The 27,080-nt window shown below is 46.3% G+C and overlaps 2 protein-coding genes across 3 annotated transcripts; both read right to left on the bottom strand.

Annotated features, from left to right (window-relative positions):
- Window positions 1-270: 270 nt before the first annotated feature.
- Window positions 271-9,396, bottom strand: LOC128306792 (E3 ubiquitin-protein ligase Nedd-4-like). Of its 2 annotated transcripts, none has more exons than XM_053044404.1 (11): window positions 8,887-9,396; window positions 8,043-8,143; window positions 7,623-7,913; window positions 7,257-7,365; window positions 7,049-7,194; window positions 6,889-6,970; window positions 3,910-4,585; window positions 3,680-3,804; window positions 3,305-3,603; window positions 2,546-3,238; window positions 271-2,476 (listed from the first exon to the last, which is right to left on the bottom strand). In XM_053044404.1, exons 1-11 carry the CDS (start codon window positions 8,950-8,952, stop codon window positions 2,374-2,376), a joined length of 2,691 nt encoding a protein of 896 aa, XP_052900364.1. In that variant the 5' UTR covers window positions 8,953-9,396; the 3' UTR covers window positions 271-2,373. The 2 variants fall into 2 exon arrangements, with proteins under 2 accessions (XP_052900364.1, XP_052900365.1); XM_053044405.1 differs by having other exon boundaries at window positions 7,632-7,913.
- A 2,237-nt stretch (window positions 9,397-11,633) lies between these two features.
- Window positions 11,634-16,078, bottom strand: LOC128307281 (uncharacterized). The gene is made up of 4 exons (XM_053045044.1): window positions 15,970-16,078; window positions 13,987-14,140; window positions 13,640-13,915; window positions 11,634-13,087 (listed from the first exon to the last, which is right to left on the bottom strand). Exons 1-4 carry the CDS (start codon window positions 16,039-16,041, stop codon window positions 11,634-11,636), a joined length of 1,956 nt encoding a protein of 651 aa, XP_052901004.1. The 5' UTR covers window positions 16,042-16,078.
- Between the last annotated feature and the right edge of the window lie 11,002 nt (window positions 16,079-27,080).

The following is a 27,080-nucleotide window of genomic DNA, read 5'->3' as shown; positions in this document are numbered from 1 at the left end:
AATGATCGGAAATCCTCTTGTGCCACCGATCGCGATGTCTCCTAGCGCCATCTATCGTCAGATCCTCTGCCGGTCGGCTGTCAATCACACGTGTACTCAAGAGTACTCTTTTGGAATCAGATGATAAAATACACTGTACAGTGTTGTACAAACACTATATTTTCAAATAAGCGTTCAAGTAATATACAGAAACAAGTAATAAAAGCGGAAGCAACGCAGTGGTATAAGAAATGAGCTATACTTTTGTACATTGTTATAGACTGTTTGCTCCATTCTGTTACGTGTCATATGTTTCGGTTTTATTTAAAACGGTTTCATTAAACTCTAACATACAAATTAACTGAACCATTAATAAGATCTCAACTGGGTTCTCGTTTCAACGTACCGCATTCGAACAGGCCACACCTAACCGCTAATTGTAACACATATACATAAGCGCGCAATAATTCGCTATCCCTCGATCCCTTGTGGTTGTTTGTCTTTTTTGTTTGATTTTCATATCATGTCTCAGACAAACAGCAGTTCACTAGCACAGAATCAATAGATAGCTTCATAAGCCTCTGGCCTTGGCAGCAGAAGCCCGTTGCCGCAATGCTTGGGTGGCTTCTTCGTATATAAATATTCGTTTCACTATTCTTCCCTATTCTCTCTTTCTCTCTTTCTCTCTCGCTCCCTTCTCTCTCTCTCTCTCTCTCTCTCTCTCTCTCTCTCTCTCTCCGTATCCATTTCATTTTTGTTAATCCAGCAGGATTAGATACGATTTGTTATATTTTACTTATACGGTAATCCACAACGGCAATAATTAATTAACACGAGTAAAGCAGGAAAGTTGCTGAAGAACGAGCGGGGAAGGTATAAGAGTGGAGCTAAAACGGAATTGTTTAAAAAAAACAACACCGCCACAATCGCTCCACGTGGGACGCTCACACATTTAACAGCCTTTGTTTGTTTGTTTGTTTTTTTTTTTAATGCTTCTCGTGTCATTCGTCTCTATTTTCTTTGTAACATTTTCTTGTTTTTTTTTCAGTTTTAAAATAGCATTAATAGCATCATTAACATGTTAGTGTGTTCGACTTTCTGCGTATTTGTTTTAATCATTTCATATTAACCATTGTTTTTAGCATTTGCATTAAAGTGTTTAGACGTATTTTTTTTTCTTTCTATACGGTTAGGTTCAATTTCATCTACATACTTTTCGTTTAGGCGTTTTGGTTATCCCTTATTATCTCCAAATCATTCAATAACATTCACTACGGCGACTTTAAGTCAGTAAATTTAGAATTTAGTCGATTACCCCCAAAAACGAGCGCCTCAGCTTTGCTTCCAGTGATGCAGTAGCGAGTTGTAGTGAATCCTGTTTGTTTTTATTATTCCACTTGCTTGCCATTGTTTAGCCCGCATCTTTATTCAATCACTGACAATAGGGGTAACCCTAGATAAATTATTTCCCTTTTCATCTACCGATCATTCTCTTTCCCACTTTCGCGCCTTGTTTCATTGAAGCGATGTTTCCTCCAATTTCTGAATTGCTAAAAATTAAGAGCTGATATCTATATATAGCTAGCATTGCAGATAAATATTTAATTTTGCTTATTTCGCTTTATACTAACGACTTAATTAAATGAAGGAGGTAAGCATTTTTTTTTCTTCTTCTTATTCAGTCCTCTAGCCGCTAGTGTTAATGGTTGCAAAAAATGGGCGATATTTTATCTTTGGAGTTTTGTTTAGTTACACGAACGGATTTTACAACATCCTACGCATAGTATCCCTCAGCAAAAGTAGCTGCATGTTTGGTGTCTACAAATAGGTACAGCGTGGAACCACGGGATGAAGTGATGTTTCGTGTTACGCGCGTGCGGGATTGCATTTGTTGCATCTTCAGAATAATGTTTTTTTTTTTGGCAGCTGGTATCAAATATCACTTTGTTTAAGTTTCAATAGCCGGCTATAATGTTACACCGTTTGCTGTCGGCCTTCCTTCATTCCTAAGCACGTCCAACCAATGACCCACAAAAGGGAAGGGTACTGTTCAACCGTCTTCCTATCTATCCTAGCTATGCTAATACGCTAACCTAACTAACCACACCTGCATCTGTACTGATTGTCATGAGCCGTCCCTGCCTCATCCCTAGACTCCTCAGGCAAACCACACGGAAGAGAGCACTGGGCATAGCAAAGGACGACGACATGGACCGAACGAAACCGTCCATGGGTGTGTGTGTGTGTGTGTGTGGGTTGAATTGTTTTTAGATGTGTGTGTTTGCCGGATGTTGTTGATGACCTACTGGACGGCGTGCGTGTTTGATTCGCGTCGCTTGATTCGCATGCGGCCACCACCAACCATTGGCTAGCACAATATCCGATGTACCGTTCCTAGTCAACGCCCGCGAAACCTTGGCTTCCTTCCACAGCCTGAATGAGTCGCTCCTTCAGCTGCATATAACTTTCATATGGTGGCAAGTCGAGTCGGTTGAAACTGTTGCAGAACGAGAGAGGGAGAAAATGTAGGCAACGGATTGCGATCTGCAACCAACGCTTCACTTACCAGGTGTGTGCCCGCGGATAATTTTCTGGCGTGCCCCATTTCTCGATGGTAAACATCTGCGGACCGTTCGACCCGTACAGCTCCTTGAAACCGTTCATCGGGACGCGTGAAGTGCCGGTTACAAACTGCAGCAACCGCGCACGCATCTCATTCGAGAAGGACAATACGGCACGCCAGAACCACTGAATAACGACATGGTTCGGATAGTAGTCACCCTTGTACAGTGTGTTGCGCTTCCAATCGCGCAAATCAATATTCTGGATGCCGCACATTAACAGCTCCAACTCATGTTCGTCGAAGATTTTTAGCAGGTTGAGCGGCACCAGCGAACCGAACCCGTCCAAGAACGCTTGCATCTGTACTTGGACGCGTGACACGAACCTCCACTGTATGACGAGTCGAATGTACTCGTCCTTGTTCTCGTTGGTCACGTCAATATCTGCCCCGTTCGGCAGCAGCTCGTGTTGCGTCGTCTGCCCGAACGTTTCCTCGTCCACGCAGAACGTCAACATCAGCTCGCTCGGATCGTTTTCCTTGATCCATACGAGCGAGTTATAGTACTCCGTATCAACCGCCTCCATGTCTTTCAGATCGATCGGTTTTTGTAGCATCATTTTGTAGAACGGCCGAATGAAGAACGCATCGAGCAGCTTACCGTGGTACACGGCCATACCGGCGATGCGCCCAATAAATCTACATAAAGATACAACAAACGGTTAGGGAAGCTGTGGTACTCGCGATTCGATTAACCTTTCTCACCTAAAGTACAGCAAATGATCCTCGTTACAGAGCTCACTATAGGGGTTTATCTGAAGCGTGTAGTTATCCATAGCCGAGTACTCGAACAGTCCATAGTACGGGTTAAACATTTCCTTCGAAAGCAGATAGAACCACTCGCGAGCCAAACCACCGTAATCCAGTCCAGCTTCACCCTCAAACTCTATCCACAGCTTCGTCTTCAGCAGGTCCAACCGTGTGACGGAGTTAATAATCCGGTAGGAATCCTCCATGATGGACGCTCGGCGCACCTTAATTTCGATCTTGTTCGGTACGTTTTGCTTTTTTATTTTGTGGTGTAAAACCAAAAATTAGTAAAACTTATTAGCAACGCAAAATGTTTGCACAAACACTTACCGGTTTTCTCAGCTGCGTTTTTAGGTACTCGTACTTTCGCTTATAGTCGCGCGAGTAAGGAACCGCCTGTCCAGCGATCGTCGGAATAGACAGTCGTGGATCTTCCCACTGTGTAGTCCTGGTGTCTGGTTGGTGCGTGAATGTGTGTGTGTGTGTGTGTGTTGCAGAAGAAAAAAGAATCAAGATCATCAAATGCTCCCTTTAGCGCTAAGTGCCTGCAAGTTGCTTACTGTGATCGATGAAGAAAATCCGACCATCGCTGTGGACCCGTTCTTCCCAGCCCTCCGGTAAGGGTGCAAGCCCATCCTCCGGACGCCGAACATCGCTCAGCGCGGTAGCACCCTGGCTGGTCGGCATCGGACTAGCACGACCCGTCCGCGGATCGACCCAGGACGTTTTGCGCTCGTTGTGATCGATAAAGAACACACGGCCGTTCGGCGCGAGCTGCATCGACCAGCCGGTCGGTAGCATTGTCGAGCTGCCACCACCACCCGATGGGCTGCTGCCGGTGGAATCGTTATCGTTGGACGTCGACGACGATCGCGTCGACGATCGATCGTCGCTGGTGTCGTTGTTGTTGATGGTGTTGCTACCATGGTTCGCCTGCGCGGCTGTCCCGAACGTGCTGGCACCGTTGTTGTTATTGTTCCCGGTACTGGTAGAAGGACGTCGATCACCGTTGATGTTACTGCTAACGCTCGCATTGCTGCTGTTGCTATTACTGCTACCGCTTCGTACTACCGCACCGCTGGTACCACCCATGCTTTCCTCTTCCGCTGCATCGATGCGCTGCTGCTGTGCGCGCAAACTATTATCGCTACCAATTGACGAACGGCTCGAAGACCTGCGGCCACCTTCGCTCATATGTGCAGCCGAACGTAGCTGCACACCACCATTTTCGCCGTCCTAAATTGTGGATGGAAAGAGCGGAATCGTAATAAGTATGAGGCGTACACTGCGAAATGATTCGTTACGTCTAAACCTAGCAACTATTGGACATATATACACACACACACGTATGCTCCAGCTATTGAAGGCAAATATCTTTTCAAGCGAAACTGTTGCTATGCAAAAAAAAACAATACAGCAGCTGCAAAAACACTTGCAATGACAAATTGTGACATTTCCAATACAGTACACATGAGCTGCAAAATACCCCTAACACGGCGTACTATTAAAATACACGGTAAATTATGGTATTTCTGCACTAAATGCAATTCACTAGCAATTCCTTCAAACTATTACATACAAATTTTACATTTTACATTTACAGTCAACCCACATAACGGGTTTCCCTTTTAATGAGGTTTTCGCTACTGCCCATGATGTGGACCAAAGCAACTAAAGCACTTGAATAAATTAAACTCCTTATCAGAAGGTTGACTGTTTTTTTTCTTGATCCAAGAGATTGATGGAAATTTGGATAAAAAAGTTGCAGAAGAAGATTTAAATTTGCATTAGTTTAATAATGAAAACTCGCCACAAAAAAAAACGCCACGAATTGAATGAAACAGAGAGATAAAGCATTGAGCACACAGTTGACACGTTTTGCTAGAGTTATTATGCCATAAATTTCCAAAACTACCAATCAAGCAATACAACACAACCCATGGCACACACACACACAAACACACCCACACCACACAAAAATGCAACGAGCGAATAAAATCCTTGCGTACACAGGACAGCACTTTTCTTTGCCCCTCATCATATGGTTTGTTCTCCAGCAAAAATAAACACGATGGCAACGCAGAAAGCAGAACATTTCGTCATTCCCATCACCGAGGCTACTGTTTACCTCTACATTGTCCGGTACACTTTCCTCGGTAAGCTTAAAATGTTCCCGCGTTACTGTCGGTGCCGTACGATGAACCGGGAGCGTTGTCCACCTTGATATAGCACTTCTGTGTTGAGTTTTTTTTTTTTATAAATCAAAAATCATACACCAACAGCAAACGTACCACGGTGAAAACCGGCACATAATAGGGAAAAAGGATAGAAAATAAGAGCGAGTTGCGAAGTGGCGACGGGTTTCGTTGAAAACGTCCCAGAAAACGCACCTGGACCGTTTCATCGTTGTTGGAGCACGGGATGCATTAGGAATGGGAACGGCACGGCTAGAACTACGCACCAGCGCTGCTGGCAATCGTGGCGGAGTGCTGAGATGCAACGCTCGCAGGGACTGTGCCGAGTTCGGGCGCAGTACAACGGCAGATTCTTCATTACCATCCGTTCGGTGGACCTCGGCAACGGTTGCACCATTCGCCGTGAGGCTTCCGGTAGACGATGAAACAATGGAATTGCTGCGTGAAGTGTTCAACTGCAGGGCAGCCAGATCGGAACCGATACTGCCCGTATCCGACTAACCACGGTTAGACATGGTTGCCAACCGATGGGAGGACGTGAAACGCGTGAATAGAATAATGAGCGTGTGCCAAATTACGGGAAGATTTCTTACAGTTAAGTAATAAAAATGAATGCAAATCAATCAACTATTGGCGAATTTGGAAGGAAGTGTGCTAGAGCAGGCGATATCACTACAGCACAAACGAAACACATCAGTAAACGAGCGACTCAACACACGATCTAAACATATGCAACTCAGTTGAACAAACAATGCAGCGCACACTGCAACCGTGCTTTGGTGCGATGTCACAGTAACCTCTAATCCATCACCGCAGAGCAGATACTCTGTGATCGAAACCTCGGGACTGCGCTCCGGCGAAGAATCTCCGGCTGTGGCCGGCGGTACACCGTGGACGAGCGCATCCAGCCCAACCTCGTCGTTGTCCGCGTTCGGCCCAATCGCTTCGCCCGCCTGCTCCTCAATTATGCCCACCGGTGATGCGCGCTCCTGCTCGTCGTCCTCCTCGATGTTGTCGAACGAATCATTATCGATGCTAATGTTATCCATATCCTGCCGTGCATATGGCGCGCGTGGAACAGAAAAAAAAAACAAACCCAAAAACCGACATGTGACGAATGCATGCCAGAATGCAGAAGTGGATGCAAAACAAAACATACAAAAAGAAAACCTAAATCAAAACAGGAAGAAACAACAGCATGGACACTTCGTTCTCATGCACACGCATGCACCATTGTTGGAAATGCCGCGGTTTTTACGGTTGGGAAAAGTCACACCCTTCCGCCGAGTAGTGCTGCTAAAGAGCGAATCCTATTGATAGGCCTGGCTATAGGGAGGCACTTACCGTTGCACTGTCGTCTACACTAATATGCACGCGACGCTGGAATGCTACATCCATATCGCTTTCCGCAATTGTTTCCATAGGCCTGTGGACAATTAAACACCAGGTGAGCGAACGCGTATGGGACATTGGTTAGATTAGCTTAGCCATCGTGCGCACTTACACTGCCGTGGGTCTTTCCCACTGGGTGGATCGGGCAACGTGATTGACATAGTAAGTGCGCCCATTCGCATCCTGGCGTTCTTCCCAGCCCTGCGGCAACTCGCCGGTGGTACCATTGCTGGTCGAGGTACGTGTCGTGCTGGTGACCTGCAACGAGCAGTGGATTTTCGTCATATCGAATTTTCCCGATGTACCATTCTACAACTTACCGTTGGGGCCGGGTTCGATTCAATCATCTCCCAGTCTGTCTCGTTCGGGTACTGATCGACCATAAACGCATGGTAGAGTTGTAGATCACCCCGTACGTTTGAGCGAGCGCTGCAAAAAGGAGGGTACAAAAAGCAGACCAACGAAAACAAAAACAAAACCAAAAGAGTTACATTGTTCAAACGGGTGTACAATTCAAATGTTCTGTTCTGATAGCAAGCAAAACAATACCGACCAAAACAAAAACCCCAAAAAGTCAAAATTAAAAACAAACCCAACAAAACACTCCACATATGCTCCCAGAAAACCCCAACAGAAACACAAATTATACGAAATAAAATTATAAGAAAAAAAAAACTCAAGCGTACCGAACTGACCTGCGCGGTCGCAGTGGATAATTCTGGGCCGGAATTCCATGGCCGGGCCGTTCCTTTGGCAACTGTTCGAGCGATATCTCGACCATGCCAAGAAAATCATCCCGCGTTAGACGGTTCTCGTCGAACACCTGCAATACCAGCTTGTGCTCGGTTGGTTTCACGCGCAGGATAAATTCCTCGTTCCATTTCGGATTGAGCGTCCGCTTCTTCGTTTTGGTGAACTTGGACAGGACGGTTGCGTCGCCGTTGATCTGGTTTACGTCAATGCGCACGTACGGGTCACTGCAAAAGCGGCACCAAAAACCACCGCAACAACCACATAAAGACGGAGGGGCGAAAATTAATTAGATTTTAGGACAAGCGTTCTATGGAACGTTTATCATCAGCTTGGTATTTTGCCTGTGTGCTTACCTGGCGCCAAAAATATCCTTCTTTGCCAGCTGCAGCCCAGCAATAACCTTAATCCGCAGCGGGTACGTTCCATCGAATGGTTCCCCCAAGTTGGGAGGTGACTACAACGAGAAAGAAGCGTATATTAGGCTGTTTCTATAAATATTGCTGCAACAAAAGCTCTAATGTAACAAATTTAAGCAGAATCCAACTAGTTCAACAAATTTTTCATTCAATTCTCATCCTACAAAATATGGCTCAGGGTAAAAAAAATAATACAAACAGTATTGTGATGGTTTTTTACTGCTGTTCGATTTCACATTTGTGTAGTGGACCTGCGTGTTCCACGATGTAAGAAAAACGGAAAAAATAAACAAGTGGAGCCTCATGTTTGGGTGCATTTTTCGTTCCTTTTTTTACCATTCTGTGCATATATGGTTGCGGCTCATATCGTTTACGTTACACTCTCTTGCCTGCAAATGTCAAATGTGAATGGTCAATCGATTTTACCATGCATTGGGGTAACGAAAAGCAGGAAGCTGCTCGCCAACCAACCGCGCTGGACTTTGCAGTGTTGTTGTGTGTTTTTTTTTTCCACATCGTGCGTAGAAGGAACGTATGACTCATTGTACAGCAATTTCTGGGCCCTAGTTTTCCCTGCACACACATACCCTGAACGAACTGTTATCAAGCCCTTTCTGCCCGTGGGTATTGTTTTTGAGCGAAATGGGACAGCAGAAGAATGGTACAACGATGACCAAGCGAATGGAAACGTTGGGGGATTCGATAAGAGCCATCGCACGATTAACACCGGCGATCTAATCAGTGCAAAGTACGCACTGGTACGGATGTTCCGCAAACTTACACTGTCGATCCGTGGTTGTCCATCCGATGCCGCTCCCGCACAGCCGTTTTCGTCGACTTGAGCCATGGCACAGGTGGCGTACAAGGGCGGAAGTTAAAAAAAAAATGCTCAGGAAAACAATATCGTGTCGGTTTGATCGGTTGATTGGTGGCTGATCGGTTGAAGCGTGTTCGCCCACTGATGCTGATGGATTCTGCCACTGCTAGGGTAGTATGTTGGCAGTTGATTGGGACGCGGGCACTGTGACAGAGATCCGTGCAAGTTCGGCACGCGAACTGCACTATTTACACGGGCACGCGGATGCTCCAAGTCGCGGTACCCGAGCTGGGTGGGTCTGGTTTCACAGCACTACGGAGTAATATGCTCCACACACGGGTCACATCGTCCGCAAGCATTCAGATGCAGCCGATGACAGCCGGACGCCTGTATGGAGTTCCCCTTTTTGCGACCACATCAAACGATGGAAAGCTTTAAGCTACACCATAGACGCGTACATTAAACTTGCCCACTTTTAGCGTTCCCGAACCACCATCCGTACGAAACATACGACAGTACATACAATTAATGGTATCGAAATTTCGTTTCTAATCTAATAAACACTGCGAGCTGTCTGTGTTGCGCACGGAAACAGAAAAAAAGGCAGACAGCGATTATGGCTAGTCTACACGTCGCACAGAAATGATACGTTACTCCCTTTTTTGAAAATTTAACACACGTATGCTTTATGTCCCTTGCAGCAATAAAACCTCTAACATCTTATGCTTATGCTTTTCGATTACATAAAAATAAGATTAATTGTTCAAAATTTCCATGCTACGCTGGCTCGTGTATACATATTGCTAGACAAATAGCTTGACATTTTGTTTCGCACTGAAAAAAAAAAACAAAACAGATGCCTTCACAGGGTGACTCGTACAGTGGTGGTTTGAAAAGGAAAAGGGGCAATTATGTTGCGAGATATATGCAATAATCATTAATCAAAAAAGAATACTCGTTCGCTACAACGTTTTTTCGTATAAACTTCGAATAAACATAAGCAAATTCATTGACATTCTAGATTTCCGTGGAAGACAAGACCTCAGACTTACGACACCACACTGTAGATGGCGCTTCTTTGATTTGTCCTGATCATATTGTCCAAGCCCTTCAATACCTCAACTACCCACATAACTCAACATACAATTGTAGGGCGCTAGGTCTAAATGTGGCGTTTGGGATAGATCCAGGCATTTCTCGGGAAACTTGTTTTTACTATTTTTATTTGTGTTTGCTACTGAAGAAAATATTGTTGGACAAATAAAACTGATGATTTTAGGAATATAAATCGCAAGGTACCTCCAGATAAGGAATGAAAGTTATCAAAGTTATTAGGTCACTACTATTTTTTCTTTACAATAGAGATTTCTTTATTCCGTGATGTCAGCGCTTATACAAATACAACACCAAAAAACGAGTGTATGTAAATAATAGTGTGTTTTATTTGTTCCACCAGTTGATAATCGAACGGTACACTAAGCGTCAAGCATATACAATCATTTCGATATACATGCTTCGTCAAATATCAAGTCAACAGGTATAAACATTGCACGGAGGAGTATCAACTAGCGGAGCAATTCGCAATAAATAAATACCTGCAATTTTTACACGTACATTCGCATACGTGCCCTATAAACAAACAATACTAAATTGAGCATAATTTCGTTTGCTGACATTATTCGCAATTTACATCTACCCAACGTCTACAGATACTGTTTCTACGTGATCCGGCTAAATGGATCATGGACTAACGCAAAAAAACACCGTCCCTAATTACCAAGATTCAGTTGTCAGTCTACTCTCCTTGCGGGAGGTCATTGCCACTGACGACCTCCGCCTCCTCACATCCTTGGCTCGCTAGGCGTCTTTCGGTTTCGTCCAAAAGCGCTTACTTACAGTTTTTTTTCTCGTTTCCCTGCGCGGTTTAGATTAAATAAATAAACTCTAAAACGGATTTTTAGTTTAATCTTTGTTAGCGTCACAAGACGGTTACGCTTCGGGTTTGAACCCTCGCATGCGGAACCTGCATGATAACTATATAGTGTAGAATAACTTTAGCGAATAGTTCGACCGTAGTAATCGCTTTTGATTAAATATTACGTTATTCACCGACAATAATGTTCAGCATCATGGAACGGTGAAACATTCATTCTGGAGATACTGGAGAGAAAAAAAAACACGCACACCAAAAGTAATTTAACTACCACCCCAGACCTTATAACAATGCAGGCTGCAAGGACAGGAAGGCACTGCAGCTTGTAACGATATATGCTAATGCGTTCTTCCGCTCTATCCCTATCAAACAAACACCCTCCCGATCGGTCAATGGTTTACTTCTCGAACAGTAAATTATTGATTAATAAATATTGCAATACACCCGAGAAGATGAGAAAGATGAAAGGAGCGTTTGTGTGTGTGTGTGTATATGTGAAATGTATGTATGTATGAATTAAAGCGTGTGTAGACGTGGAAGTCGTTAATGTTAGGAAGGAAAATACTAATTCGATCGACTACGATCGGCAACATTAATTCGATCGCGTATTGTACGCGAAGAAGAGAAACAATTAAACCTTACACTGAACTTTTGAATAAGATCTTACTGTTTGTGTTTTTTTTTTTGCATAGAGAGACTTAGGACTGTGTCTGCATGTGTATGTGATATGTGTCTGTGGGTGTTGTGTGTACTCCCACCGCACAGTTGCTTCCCTCACCTACTGGTTACTGGCGTTCAGGTCCATCGGACGTACTGCCGCACCACCACCACCACCACCAACGACCGACCCATTGTGCCGGGACCGGAAGAGACGTAACGTCATCCACGTGGCGATCGAGTTCATTGGCGCGTTGTGGCTCTGCGTTCGGTTGGCAATCATTTCCTTCTGCAGCTGATATCTATACAACAGCGAACCGGCGATCAGGGCGGAAATGATGGTCGCCGATATGACCAGAATGAACAGGATGCTAAAACCGGGCACCGGCATACAGATGCCGTACACCACCTCCTCGGTGATCTTGCCCTGGAATACGGTTACCGCCTCCTGTTTACTGTCCGGATTGAACGCTAGATCCGCCTCGGAGATGACCTCGTAGATGCCACTCACGCCAATGTCGGCGGAACGGGCCTTCCGGTCGGTGACGCGTACCGAGCGCCGTTGACGCACTCGCACGCCGGCCTGATTGTAACTCTGGTTCTGGACGTCCTCTGCGTCCAGGTTGAGGGCACGCGGGCCGGCCACGGCCGGCAAACCCATCCGCTTCTCCGCATCCATCTGGCGCGGTCCGTGCGGGAACTTATCGTCATCCATCGGCGTACCGGGACCGGGCATTGGTTTCTGGCCCATCTGCTGCAATGGTTGGGGCGGGTACTTGCCCGGACCCATACCCATACCCGGCATGCCCGGCATACCAACCGGTGGTCCCGGTGGACCCTGCGATTGCTTCTTCATCATATCGGCGGACAGTGCGGAATGGTCGCTCAGAAACAGTGATTCGATATCGTCCATCGGTTCACGGCTGTGGTGATGATACTGGAGGTAGCTGTCCTTCTTCTTCGGTGGCTGATTCGGCATTGGTTTCTTGTACTGGTTGAGATGTTTCTCCGTGTGTATAATGTCGTCATAGTACACATCCTGCCCGTTCATGCCCGAATCCAGATCCTCCGTCGAATCACCGGCCAGTATGTCGTTACTGTTCTGATTCACCAGCGTATCCTTCCGCTCAAGGAGATCGTGCTGTTTCGGACCGCCGGGCACGCTCGGTGTGCCAACACCAACCGGCGCACCACTGTGCTGGCAGTGATCCAGACAACCGTGTCGGCAAATTTCCACCTTACACTTGATGTGCACGCTGAGCGCGTCCGGGAACTTGAAGGCGTGGAAGAACGCGTACGTAATGACCGACGCTTTATCATCCGGTGCGCGGGCCTTCAAAAAGCGGGAGATCATTTTCGGCCGCAGCACGCAACCGTACTCGTCCGACAGCTTTATCACGTGTCCGGCCCCGTCCGATGCGACACAGGACTTGACGCGCATATCAAACTCGCCGCGGAAATCGTTTATCGCTACCACCAGCGTCATGGTCGACCCGAGCGGTACGATACCACTCACTGCCGGTGCCCACGGTCCTTTACCCTGCTGTATCTCCATCCAACAGTCCACATTATCACCTGGAATAAGGTTAACGAAGCATTTGATTATCCGTTTGGTAAAAAACTATGTCTAACGAATGATTTATACGAATCTTCAGCGAAGAATTCATGAATCTTCAGAGATTCATGATTCATCAAAGATTCCTATATGCTCGAAGATTAATAAACCCTCAATTAATTCAAGGTTTATTAATTCTCACACATTTTCAAAAGTTATTTCAAAAGGTAAAAACATAAAAAATTGCGTTGAATCGTGCCTTCATAGTGATTCAGGAATCTTTGAGAATTCGTAAATCTACGATGATTCATGAATCTTTGAGGATACGTGAATCTACGGGAATTCAAGAATCTTTGAGAATTCATGGATCTACAGGAATTCAAGAAACTTTGAGCATTTGCGGATCTACGGAGATTCAAGAATCTTTGAGGATTCGTGAATCTACGGAATTGAGATTCTAAGTGAATCGCTCAGTTCAAAGGTTCGTCCAGATTAACAAATCCGAAAAAGATTCACCCAATATTAGCCGGGTACGTAACAGATTAACGAGCCGGAGAGGGGAAAAAACTAACCTCGGAAGTCGAGCTGAATCACATCCAAATCAGCAATTACCATCGGCGGCTTGGATGCGGTCTTCTCGTAATCGTTGAACCACTCGCAACGCAACCGCTTCGCTTCGTCCCATACCTCCAGCAGATCCTTATCGTACTGCACGACGACAGTGTTTTCGTAGAACTGACCATTGAGGTCCGGTTTGGTGCCGCAGCGCGAGTAAGAGATGCGGAAGGTAAAGAACGTCTTCCCCGTCGAAGGGGGCACATAAATGCATCTGGGATCGCTGTGTTGGCCTGCAATAATCGGGAATAAATAAGAGGAGCATACAAGCAGATTCACCTTCACTCCTACACAGCGTACTTACCTTTCGAGCTGACGATCCCTTCGAAGGGTGCGGAAAACGATAGATGAACGTCCATGTGATCCTTGCCGCACATCACCTCCAGTGCTGTTATCGAGGGCATACCGTCGGGGCGTTCTACTGGCCATATTTCGTTGGTCGGTGCAGCTAATTGGATCTATTGGGTAAGTATGTAAAGAGAATAACCTTATCAGTGATTCGTTTCAAGAGTTCGTCATCGTTAGTGCTTGGGTATGGGGAATTGGGTATACAGTTTAAGGATATTTCGCCACAATCAGGAAGTTGTCTCAATTGATTTTATTCGGCCGAATTTTGGACATGTCTGTTATTCTTCAAAAATTGCCTTCGATGTCACGCTAGTTACCAAGGTGAAGAGTTTGGTGAGGTGGTTGGTTGAGCTAGTCATTCAGACTGCAAATGTAGCTAAACCCGCGCAACAAAAATCAACAAACGCTAGAGCTGGTAAAACAAAAGCAGAAATAACCCTGCCCAAGACGAGTTATTATTTTCATGTACTTCCTTGGGCGAAGGTTAGCTGAATGTATGCCAGATGAAAACTAGTTTTCCCGCTAGAATAAAACCGGACATGGCGTTTACCAACCGGTCGATAAATTCCGATGCAGTGTGACACGTTGTGTAGCAGCCGGTTTCGGTCGGCCATGGTTGGAAATAAAAATATCTCAAAGTTTGCCGTCACCCGGCGTTTGCTGTTGTGCTTGGTTAGTAAGCTAAATAGTAGAGATGGAGTCAAAAAAAACAACAGGGGAACCAAGTGACAAACCATAACCATATAGCTGCGTAACTGGATCGTTTGCCGAATGAACGGGAGCAGCATCGCATTCGTGACAAGATGACGGATCGTAAAGTGATGCCGAACCTGAGACCAAATTACTGGGTACACTTCCTAAAACTGCTCCACACCGCCGTACAGTGAAGAATCTCCCCCCTCACTTATGTGCAGAAAAGTAGGTTGAGCTGCTGTCATTAGCAAGTGGATGGTTTGCTTTCCTCGGTCTGATTCTGGTCCGGTGCCCGCCGTGCGTAAAGTTATTGGTAACATCCCGAGAGCCCACGCCACGTACGTGGCGTGCCAGTTTGCGCGAGTGGGGCGTCTCGCGTCTTCAAAAGGTTCTTCCGAGATTGACACCGGCACACCGACGCGGATGCATCGGCCGGGGCACGGAAATTTATTGTAGGCCGCCGTTTTAATTATACTTTCATTTTTCATTACTAATGGGATATTCGATTGCTTCGTTTCCACCATCATACATCTCCATACATCCGCGCACACACACACACACACACCGAAATCGCCTTCATTCGGGTAGGGGTCGTATTTTCTAGACGCGTATTTTCGATCGCCTGTTGGCTCTTATTATTGTTTTTTAATCCGCTTGATGCTACTACGGCTACCGAACGCCGGCGATGGTGGTCAGCGGTCTTGCTTTCTAGATTCCTTCACCTTCCATCGCTGCGGTCACACGAGAAAGGTGAAACAAAGTGTGTGAGCCAACGGCATAAGCGCGAGTGAGTGCGTGCCTGGCGAAGAACAGGTTGAGGAGACGTTTTTTTTGTTGTTTTGTTTTTTGGAATTGGGTAAGGCGTGCATTCGAGAAAAAAAAGGAGCCCCCACACATATCATTATCGGGATGTCGGAATTTTAATTTATTTCTTCATTGTACCAGCGCTGGCACCGCTGGACACGAACGTCATACTGCGGTGGAAGTAATGCCTTCCATGCAGGTGTGTTTGAGGTAGACGAGGCGAGGTAACGAACGCATTAACGCAATTCTATGTAATTTGAGGTTATGGCAGTATGGATGAGAAAATCAAATTAGCAGCATCCAGAATATGCAAGGCAATCATTTCCGATGCTTCAGATTGTTTAATGGTTGCAAACTACGCGACGAGTACTATCAAGGCTGTGCACAATTGACAGCTTACGCTTACGGGTAATTATGTTGCCGACTTATTACCAATACTTACCAGGTAGCACAGCGCAATCAGAATCATTCGGTGGGCCCACATCTGGTTCGGACCCCTGCCCGTGCCCCACATGGCTGGAGCCGTGTTGATGTGATTGTGTTGCAGAGACGAATGGAAACAAAAACCTTGGGAGGGTTGGTGGGTTGTTGGTCTGTAATTATGCAGAAGAAAATAAACCATTAAGACGAATGCGACTCACAGAACTCATCGATCGTTAAATTGATTGATTTCAATGTACTCATTGATGCGATTAGGTTTGACTTGAGCGAACCGGTTCGTTCTTTGTGAAGAACTGAACTGAACGGTACAGATCTTTCACTCTTTTGTCTCTCATACTAGTTGTCGCTGGACGCGTAGTCAAACATCTTCAATTTGATTGATTTCAATGTACTCATTGACGGGATTATGTTTGACTTGAGCGAACCGGTTCGTTCTTTGTAAAGAACTGAACTGAACGGTAGAGATCTTTCACTCTTTTGTCTCTCATACTAGTTGTCGTTCAGTTCGCTCAACCTACTATTGTACATCACTAAATGCTCCTACATTCGATGGATAGTTCGCTCAATCTACCGTTCCCTTCAATCTGCGTTATATGTCGCTCAACCAGCTCACAGCTCGTTTATTTTTTTTTTTTTCATTTAACGCATAATCTACTCGACGAACCCCGACCTGTCTATATATCGTTCACATAAAATAAATGTTCGAACTGTGCAGGTTTAGTACTTGCGATCCAACTCTAATTTATTTATTTATTTATTTATTTATTTAACTAATTTGTATGCCGCAAGGGTTTTACAAATATAAATATATCTTATTAACTAAGGGATATGGAAAACCAAGGAAAGAAAAAAAATCTAGATAAGATCTAAGAACATAAGATGCATACATTGCCACTAATTTACATCTCCCGCACAACGCGTCCACAGTATCACTCAAAAAAACCACGGGGTAGAAAAAAAAGAGTTGAAATCCAACACCAAAACAATTCTTGCGCTTCACTGCGTTAGAGACGTGATTCCACCCCACGTTGTTATTTCACATTTGCTAACGTGTTCATTTCAAAACGAGACAAATCCGGACCACATCAAATGGGTAAAGTAGCACTGGACGCTGGTAGCAGAGAGACCTGATATCTGTCCGCCTGACCGATCGAATCGATTGCATCGCGGCATGATACGCGGTCCGGAACGCGGGCTACGATCGCTACAATGACGCTTCACTTTCTGGAATTCGTGCACACCGTTCCGGTCACTTTCACCCCGAGTGCCTGAAGCAGCCACGAGACAACCACGGCGGGAGTCGCCGACTTGACGCACGGGCTCGACGTGCTCGATGAAATGGAGTTGATTTATTTGTTTGCATGGTGATTAGACAGCGTTTTTTCTCCATACCCTAGCGCTGGTGGCGTCTTGGTGGTTTGTTTGTGCTTGTGAGAAGAAATTCACTTTACAATGGACCTCGCGCGTACTACCTGTCACGCTGTCAGATGGAGATGTGCATTAGCATCCGCACGCCAACAAATGCGTTACTAGTTAGCACTTTCCATTCATTTCGTTGGATATAGAACCTTTCATAACCTGCTAAGAACATGCTGCTGGACGTTGATATTTCCGGCATGTCGTTTCTGCTTTTTCCACGCATTATTATAACGCCGGGGGTCTCTCGGGTCTCCAACCATTCACCCAGGGGGAACACACAATTATTTCCGAACCTGAGCGAGGGGAAACACTGATTGACCTACTGTCTTACTGGTGAGCTCACCCCCATCCTCAATTCCGCCATCCTCGTGGCCCATTCCGTCAGTGACAGCAGTAAAAATCAAAAATTGAAATGGAGTAAGGAACCGCAACGCAAGACGCTCCCCTTTTTTCCGTTAACGCTCCGCTGGAGATAATAGTCGAAAATGATGGTGCAGCGACTCATTATGCACTCACATTCGCGTGTTATGACCATAATTTGACAACTCCACCGGGAATAAAAGGGGAATCTTCCCAGAAAAAAAAAATCAACCCTCAATAAGATCAGGTACACGCTGTCCCTTGGGGCTAGTCTATCTAAAGCGTCTTCTATCGGTGCGTCTAATTGGCGAAAGTGTAATTTAAGGCTTTCACGGTTCACGACACGTCCAAATAGTGCCTTGTTGTTTATTCAATAATTAAAATATTGCTCTGTTTATGACAGGGGGGTGGGATCTGGCACTGTTGGTACGAAACAAAATGGCCACTTAAACCGTTTCTCACCGTTACCATTTCGGTTAATGAATTATTCAAATGTAAAATAAAACACAAGAACCGTACACCGAAATTCCTCCGATGCGGTGAGATAAAACAACTGCCAGAAAAAAAAAACAAAAAGAAGAAGAAGAATTCCTTCTCCCCCACCCCCTCCCTCCCTATCACAAAAATTCCCCGCAAAACCAAACAACGCATGGAGACGCGTCTAGGAACGCGGAATACTTAAGAGCGCAAGGTGCGCCAAATGCTGTCGGCGAAAAGATGACCGACCCCAAAAATGGCCGCGCGCGGTGCGCGGTTTGGTTTGCAGGGCACACCACATCGGCGAATGCAGGGGGAAACCATCGCATTATCGCGATGAAGCGTCGTGCACGAACGCCCGAATGGGATGAGATTCTGGCTTTACCGATGCGAGCTTTCACTGCAGCAGAGAAACTGTCCACAAGCTTTGCACATTCCGGATTCCGGATTCGGAAAGTGTTCGTCGTTCGGCGACAATGTGCGAATGTTGCGCGTTATCGTACAGCGTAACGCGTGCGGTAAGTGACAGGTGTGCCCGGATGAAGATGTTCTTCTGCTTCGCTGCAAGGTGCTTTTTTGCTACAAAACTTCGGTTCCAACAGTCTGCTCTAGTCGTTAGAATTTCTTTTCTGGCAAAACTGCAAGATCAAGGTACTTGTTCGCACCATCACCCTCTTTTGGAAAATGCATGGACCGGTAGATTTCTTCCCGAAAGCCGTGGGAAACGGTAGGTATAATGAAAAATGAACCCAGCTACTAACGTACCGAGATGTAGTTGATCAGAAATTACCATTCATCAAGCAAGGCTAGTAGCCAGCGTTCGGTAAGAAGAAAAACCTCACAGCGCGTGAAATGTTTATAGCGGGGATTCCCACCCCGATGGCTAACCTGGGTCACAACTAACGAATGCCCGCGAAGGGAAGAGACTTGTGGCACTGGATGCCGTTTGCTACATTCAACCCGACGGTGGGTTGTACACTTTTTTAGTAGATCGAACCATTACGCCCGATATACACCAGAAGCACACCGTGAGGTAGTGTACCTGTTGGAAACAAAACAAACCACGAAGGAGACGAAAGAAGGCGCAAAAAACAAGAGCGAACATACCGCGGCAGTGTGGCGAACCACGGGAAGAAATAAGGGCATTATGAGAAAAAGAAAGTTTGTTTTTCTCTTTCAGTCCTGCTTTTCAGGTGTCCCACGTTGCACCGGCACGGTGCCACCAGGTGGTTTGAATGCCGCACCTAGCGCAGGAATGTAAGCCGGTTGTTGCAAACGGCAAGCCCAGCATCCTGTTTTTTTTTTTTTTTGGTTTCACAGCGCAATCTTCCAGCGATGCACTGCCCAAATACGAGTGCTTAATGTGTTTTTAATTATTGATCAATCACACCAGTTCCAGAGAATGCAATATACAGTAAGCTCCCATTTTCTTGAAGATACCCCAGGGTATTATACTCCAGAGAGTTACATGGCGCGAGAGGATTCTGAATTCTTGGAGAACCAAGAAATATTTAGTACTCAATTTAGTACATTTAGTATTCAAACTTATCATCAACTAATACTGATACAACTTTGCAAAAGAAAAACTCAGACGATAAAACGATGTCGTCTTGATAACTCCAACTCCAAGAAGAATCTCACCTTATCTCCAAAAAACGGAACAAACACCACACCCGTTATATCCGGACTTTGTTACGTGGGCATAGGACCGTAATAAAAAACAGATGTTGGAATGTATGGAATGTACTGGAATGTCTGCTAAAGATACCAACGGTCACCATCCGAACTGCTCCCTGGATTGCTATCTGTTCGATCTGCTTGTCAAACTCAAACTGCCGATCGGTTGACACACGGACTTGCCACCATGACAGCTCATTTGTGAGCGAGAGTATAAAAATGGTACAACGGCATGATGAATAACACCATTCGATGGCCCATCGAATCTCTCCTTCCCTCCACCTTCCATAATCTACCGCTAGTGCATCAATAATGGCCGCATCAAATCTCCTACAGCTTCCGCCAGCTTTACAAAACGCTCCATGTTTGATACGTTAATTGACGTCCGTGCTCTGCGGGGGGATGTCTTTCTGTCCCGGAGTCGGAGACAACACAAGCTGGACGTGCTAGGTTCGGATCTCTTTCGGGAAGAGATCAAACAGCCTCGTACGAACCGGGACGAAATGGGTTAAAATGGGTAAGAAGGGAAAAAAGCGAGGACACTAAAACCGTTTAAACGGTCCAGCCGGGTGGAAACACAAAAACCATCCAAGAGAAACTGCAAAAACTGCGTACCAAAACCATCCCGCAAAGGTAAGGTAGTCATTAGATAATGACAACTAATAACGCTTTGCGGTTTATCGTTATCGCGTACGTTTTCACTCGGGAAATTTTCTATTTTCTGCGTCGCTTTTCGTTATTATACACACCCCGGGTTTCGGTGCCGGAGTGGTCGGTTCTAGCAACCGGTGGAGTGGAGAGGAAAATAATCGGTGAAAGCATAATTCCGTTTGATTGACTTCAAGCAGAAAACCGGCGAACCGAGCTGCTTCTCACGAGTCTCGCCCGAGTGCCTTGGTAGGCTGCTGGCGGTGGATAAGCTTTCCTTATCGTCAAGACGTACGGCTGTCGTGCCGATGGATACGACACACTAATCTGCACACCAAAGAAAAACGCTCTGCCTGTTTTGTTATGGCTGTGAAGAATTCACGTGAGATTTGGGGATGGGAAGCGAGGTGGTGGAACTTCCGCATAGGAAACGCGGCTTATTAACACGATCAATTCGAACGAAGTTCAACCGTATCTACCACAGTGTAGAATTAGCGAATTATGAAGCAGTTATTATTGCCATCTTATCACTGCACGAAATGTGTGTGCAAATAGTGTTGCGTTAGGAAGTCGATCATACACACAACCGGGTGTAGGTTCGATCCTAGTCGACGACACCACATCTGGAGAGAGGGTTTAACATTAAATAAAATATGAAGAGAGATATATTCTTATCTCGGACCTCTACTAATAATATACTACAACAAAGAAAAATACTGATGAAAACACTATGTTGAAGAAGTTTAGTAAACTATGAACTCTCTCGGCGGAGAGCTTGTAGTGAGATATATTACGCTCTCCCCAGACCCAGATTAGAAAATCTATTACACCTTTGAGAAAGCTTAGATATATACCCGGTCGTTCGTACTGACGTTAGTTCCGAACGGCACTGGGACCGGTAGTTTCTCTCCCTCCTTAACCCCCCCCCCCCCCCCCCCCGGCACTATCCTTCACCCTACTTCTTCCCTATTTACCTCACCCTTCCTTCTTTTAAGAGGTGTACCGTTTGTGATCAGCGGTGTTTTAAGGGTGAGAGAACCCAATCACAAATTACCGAATCTCTGCACGGAGGGAATTGATATGAATTAAACATCTGATTCTGCAGACACCCCAGGCCTAAGAAGAAGGGCCCCACCATTGGAAGGTCTCCGGCTCACACACAACGCGGCCCAACAAGCGCGCAAATCCGTCCGACCTGACGACTGGGATATTAACCCCGATATTAGCGATTCATCGACTCTCCAACCGTTTTGCTAGCGGTCCGCGCTCATATCACCTGCTGACCGATTTCGCCCGCCCGTTATGGGGGGGTTGGAGCGGTGGTCTACCCAAGCGCCGCGCCGCCCCACCGAGACTCGCGCGCGACGACAACGACTCTTTGCGAGAGGAGAAAACAGAAAGAGAGAGTGTGCCTGTCAGAGAGAATGAAAAGAGTTTCACCAACCTCATTTTCAAAAGACGAAGTCGCGCGCGCGCGCGCGCATTCCCGCGGTCGCGCATCCACACACATTTTCACCACTTTCTGGTGAGCTGACCGGCTATCTCACCGACAGCCTCAATAGGAAGTGGAGGGTGGACGAACTTACGGTGCTCCAATCGTGGCTTTCCAATTCTTTCACGTAGCAAAAGAAAAGAAGGCTCAATCTTCTGCAAAACGCTAGCTAAAATGGTTTTACCGCATGCAACACATGTTAACGAGCCACGTGCTCAATGGCGCGCATGACCCCGTTGTTGTAGTAGGTGGTGGAAGCTCTCTCAGCGTCGTCCCAAACGAGATCCTGGTGCATTTCCCGGTTCGATGGCCAAGGCCATTCGATCACAGTTACACCGGATAATAGTAGTTGCCATTGACATGCTTGCTACCCTCTACATCACAGGTTGTTAGTTCGACCCCGACAAACCGATCTCCGATCGGGAGAGATCCCGCAGTCAATTGGCAGTAACTGGAGTACTGTGGTATGTATCATTTGCTTACTGACACAAATCTGTTGGAAGGGAGATCTTCCATTTGGTGGAACTGGGAATGATTCACCCATCTACATAGAAGCTACCAGAGTCCAACGCTACACAGGTCAGAGCTCACATTACCTTCCGGTTTGCCCACACACATCTTCCATAACGAACAGAGTCGTTAGTTATCGTTGCATCCCTTTCGCAACACTTCTACAGTGTACAGTTCTTTTGACCTACACAGGCCCAAGAACGTCAGTTCTTTCTCACGAAAGAAATGAAGCGAACAATTACAGTATTGAGAACCTAAACATGGACCCTATAAGAGTTAACTTCCGCTTCACTTTGCATTCTTCTTGACCGCCAGATCTATCAACCTCTAGAAGTCTAAGCCTGCCATTTCTGACTGCTTTTGACTCTATATACCCGTAGCTGAATAGCCAGTTCTGCGTACGAGAGATTAGTCCGGATGGGATTCTGGACCAGTCCTGCCCTGAGAAGATGCCTCTACTAAAAACCAACAACGACCCGCCCCGAAATTGTAAGGTGCTTTAAATCTCGACTGAATCATAACTTCCGATATCCAAGATCTTTCGATAGAAAAACTGACTCTTTTACAAACTTTGTCAAACTATGCTAATGCCATTATAGCGTGTTATAACCTAAGAGATCCTTCTGTATATGATTGTCATAATACTATTTTTATCATAATAAGTGTATCTGCTTTTAAGCCATAGTGGAGTATTATGTAGCATTTCTTAGGATATTCTTCTAGCATATCTTCTGTCTGGTCTAAAGGTGTCAATAGGTGTATTGAAACCAACTCTGCACGATTAGAAGTCTAAACCTCACATCTTATACACCTTTTATCTTGTTTATCTGCCAAATAGCTATATGATGTTGGTGCTGAGGAATTGTAGATACTTTGAGTGTCTTTTATCTCTGGTTAAATCGCTATAGCTAATTAAAAGTTATTGATGTGGACTGATACTGATTCTTGGTGCGTCTTCTAAATCGAAAGATTCAAAATATAGATATCGCGTTTAGAAGGAATAAGCACAACCTAAAGAAACAGTCAGTACCAATGTCCGACTTCTGATGGACGGCACTGTAAATGGGAGCACATCTTCGGATGCACTTGCAGCAAAACGCATTCGACATGTTCCGTTGTTTCGTGCCGCTATTCCCTCATTCGCGTACCTTGTCGGTGCGGATGCACTCGCTACCGAGGTTGTGGTTGTGGCAAACAACCAAGCGGTTGGAAACGGTGCAAATATGGGGTACATATCGTTGGCAATCGAGTCGATCGAGCACGCGCGCACCTTAATGCATCTTGGGCCATTCCCTGACCGCAACGCGGCGTTATACGAGCTGGACGCGGGATGCAGACCGCATTCTTCGGCGCAAGGAATGTATCCCACCACGCCGTACGTTTCACCACAAACTCCAGCAGCCGCCCAGCGAAACAAAAAACGGGAAAGTCACCGTGAAAGTGAGCGGAGTGATATCGAATTTCGTACAACGTTGCCTCTGGAAGGGTTTGCGTTAAGCTGGAGATGTTGGCGGGAGATTTTCGATTTTTTTTTTTTTTGCAAGTTGACAGGCCGGAACGAGCGATGATGCGGAAGAATGGAAGCATGCAATAAAATCGCTACAGGTAGAACGTTGAGCAAGATTGAAGCAGCTGGTAGAGCGCAGCAAACAGTGGAGCATTTGATCATTCGGACGTTCTGTTCGGGTGCTTTAAGACATGTCTGGTTTGGGCTTTGCCCAGTGAATCATTGCTTCCAGGAAAGTGAAGCACTAACGACACACCTAACGGAGCTAACAGTAGTGCACATACCTGCGAATGGAAGACTTCAAATACGCCCGAGCGGTTTAATGTCGTCCAGTATGGAGTTCACTCTCAAGCAACTTGTGATATTTGATGATCGGTTGAATGAAGAATTGATTGTACGTTCGATACAATTTGAGGGTCTTACTGCGTTGGTGGCTTAGATCATTCAAATATGCACGCGATGGGGTTTTCCTTCTTTTTTTCTCTGGGTTGATTTCCCTATCTGCACTATATACGTGAGGGGCGTAAGACTCGATCAACACACACTACACTTCTGGTTCCCCCTTGGGCACGGACTCAATATCAATATCTTATCAAAGGTATCAGCGCGGAACTGCCACCAGTCCACCTGCAATTTCAGCAACTCTAAAACGGGACTGACGGGACTTTAGCGTTACGTTACGCGTTACGTTACACTTTAAGACCAACTTTTGGGGTTTGCAAAAACTCACTTACAACACCGCCCGAGACCCGGCGTTTCTCGCCACCAAAACGGTGACGGTGTCGTCCACACCACTATTCACGATATTAAACCCAAACCAAACACCGAAGAATCACTGGACTGTTCGCGTCCTATTCCACGTTCTGTGATGCAGCCACGGCTCCAACACGTCACCTTTCGACCGTATCTCTCTGGCAAGCACCAAGGCACCAAGGCACAAGACAGGTCCCGGTGCTACTGTCCGTCACCGACCGCTGGGTGGTTTTTTTTGGTACGTAAGGATGCGAACAAGGCGCTGCAGAGTGAGCGCACGTGCTGTCGCGAGCAGAGCCGATTGGGGAATGTCCAACCGTGCAGCCTAGGGAGCCCAACGTAGTTGCCAGCCTGGGTCGAAACGCAAACCGAAAAGGCTCGATGGCAAACTCCCAGCATCGGAGACCCAAAGGGGTTGCCCGCTCAACGGGCAACGCGCATCGCTGCTCTCGGCATCCTCGATCTCGCTTGCGCTCCCGCGCTCTGTTCTGGCTCATATTCGCTATCTGGCTATGTTGGAAACTATCTCCGGTGCGCGCGAACGCAAGTAAAAACCAACCGGGCGCACCGCGGGGAAAGAGATCGACCGGGCGATAATATAAAGGAGCGACGAAGGTAGCACACGCAGCTGAGCAAGTGGGACGCCGGATCGCACCGGTACACCGGTCTTATGACGAACGTGATGTTGCTGTGAATGGTGGTGTGTTTTTTTTTTAATATTATATCTTTTCTTCTTTCTATGCTATGTTGCTGTGTATCCGCACCGTTTGGTATCACTGGTCCATTGGGATGGAATGATCTGCACGAGGGGCGCGCGAGAGGGATGAACACTGAGGCAGCAGAACGCCACACGCATAGCAACGGGAGAGCGCCCCCCAAAACACACACGTAAACACCAACACAGATGCACACGGGCACGAGAGAAAGAGATCGCAACAACTGAGCAGCAGAGCCGATGTACGCTTTCTCCGTAGAGCTTTCCCGCCCGGTTTCGCGCTACGCTGGTATGAAACGGGTAGATACGCCGCTCTCTCTCTCTCTCTCTCCGCCGTTTATTCTCGTGCGGGAATAAAACGGTAAGTTTAGGAAGAAAGCTACAGGTTTCAATGGTTGTCCTCATAGTTACAAACTTATTTGTAAACTCCGTGTTCTTATCTGTGTGCGTGGTATCCCCTTTTCCTTCATCTTCATCCCCTCATCTTTCCCGAAGGAAAAATTGTCGCGCGAGCCATTGCGCGCACCTGATACACCAACAAAAAAAGGGACGCAGCCCTTTGGGGCGCATTGCTAAGAATGGAGTGCACTCCGCACTGTACGGACAACCAGCTATTTACCGTTCCCAAGGTCTTCAGCTCTGCATCTTCCGACCAGTTATTGAGAAGGGGAGGAAGAGTTCTTTACAAAAACAGGCGATAAAACCATTTTCTCTCAGACGTTTGCTCTACTTTAAGCTTGGAAAAGGTGTCTGACGTTAGGGGAACAATTTGCTGGCCTATATGCAATCTCACTGCAAAAGCAGTTCTTGACCACCCGTAAACTATGCAAAATGATGTGCAGATTTCGCGAGATGTGTGCTGCTTTTACGTGGGAACCGCGCCACCAATCTCGTTTACCGTAATTGATGCACACAATTCACGCGTTTTCGCCTGCTGAAAGACGGTGGAAATTGGAAATGTGCGTAATCTTGACAAACGCACTGGTGAAGGTTCGCCCTGCCACGCTGTATCGCAACGCATGCCAACTAACAAACAATTCTTATGGCTTAGATGCTTACGCTGACAGTTGTCACTAGTCTAAATATGGGTCAGTCTATCGTGTACCGCTGCCCAGGCTTTTCGCCTGCTGTACCTAAGTGTCTCATTAAGGATTTCTTCATTTGTCTACATTACAGCGCACTATCCCGGTGCAACTTCGACCAATCTTTTGTCCACTTCACATGCTGCTCCGTTTCTTGGACTGGAGTGCGCGCCTTCGCTGCTATAGATAACCGGAATGGTGGCGACTGGTTCATCAACATTCTATCCATCATCCAACATTCAGCTGCATTCGGATGAAGCGGGACGAGGCACACCCCGTTACACCTGTTACGGCTGACCAGTGAACGCACGTCCAGCCTACCGGACCATGTGAAGCACTTCCCGTTGACGGAGTCTTTCGGACTGCCACGACGCAATGTGCGCTCGTCGTCCGGTGCGCAGATGTGCTCCATAACTGTGTCGCTCACACGTCACTTCTGTCGGCTCGGTTCATCCGGCACCGTGCGCATCCG

The sequence above is a fragment of the Anopheles moucheti genome, chromosome X, assembly GCF_943734755.1.
Source record: "Anopheles moucheti chromosome X, idAnoMoucSN_F20_07, whole genome shotgun sequence".
NCBI lineage: Eukaryota > Metazoa > Arthropoda > Insecta > Diptera > Culicidae > Anopheles > Anopheles moucheti.
Note: the sequence above shows the minus strand (reverse complement) of the source record. Positions and strands in the feature narration are given on the sequence as shown.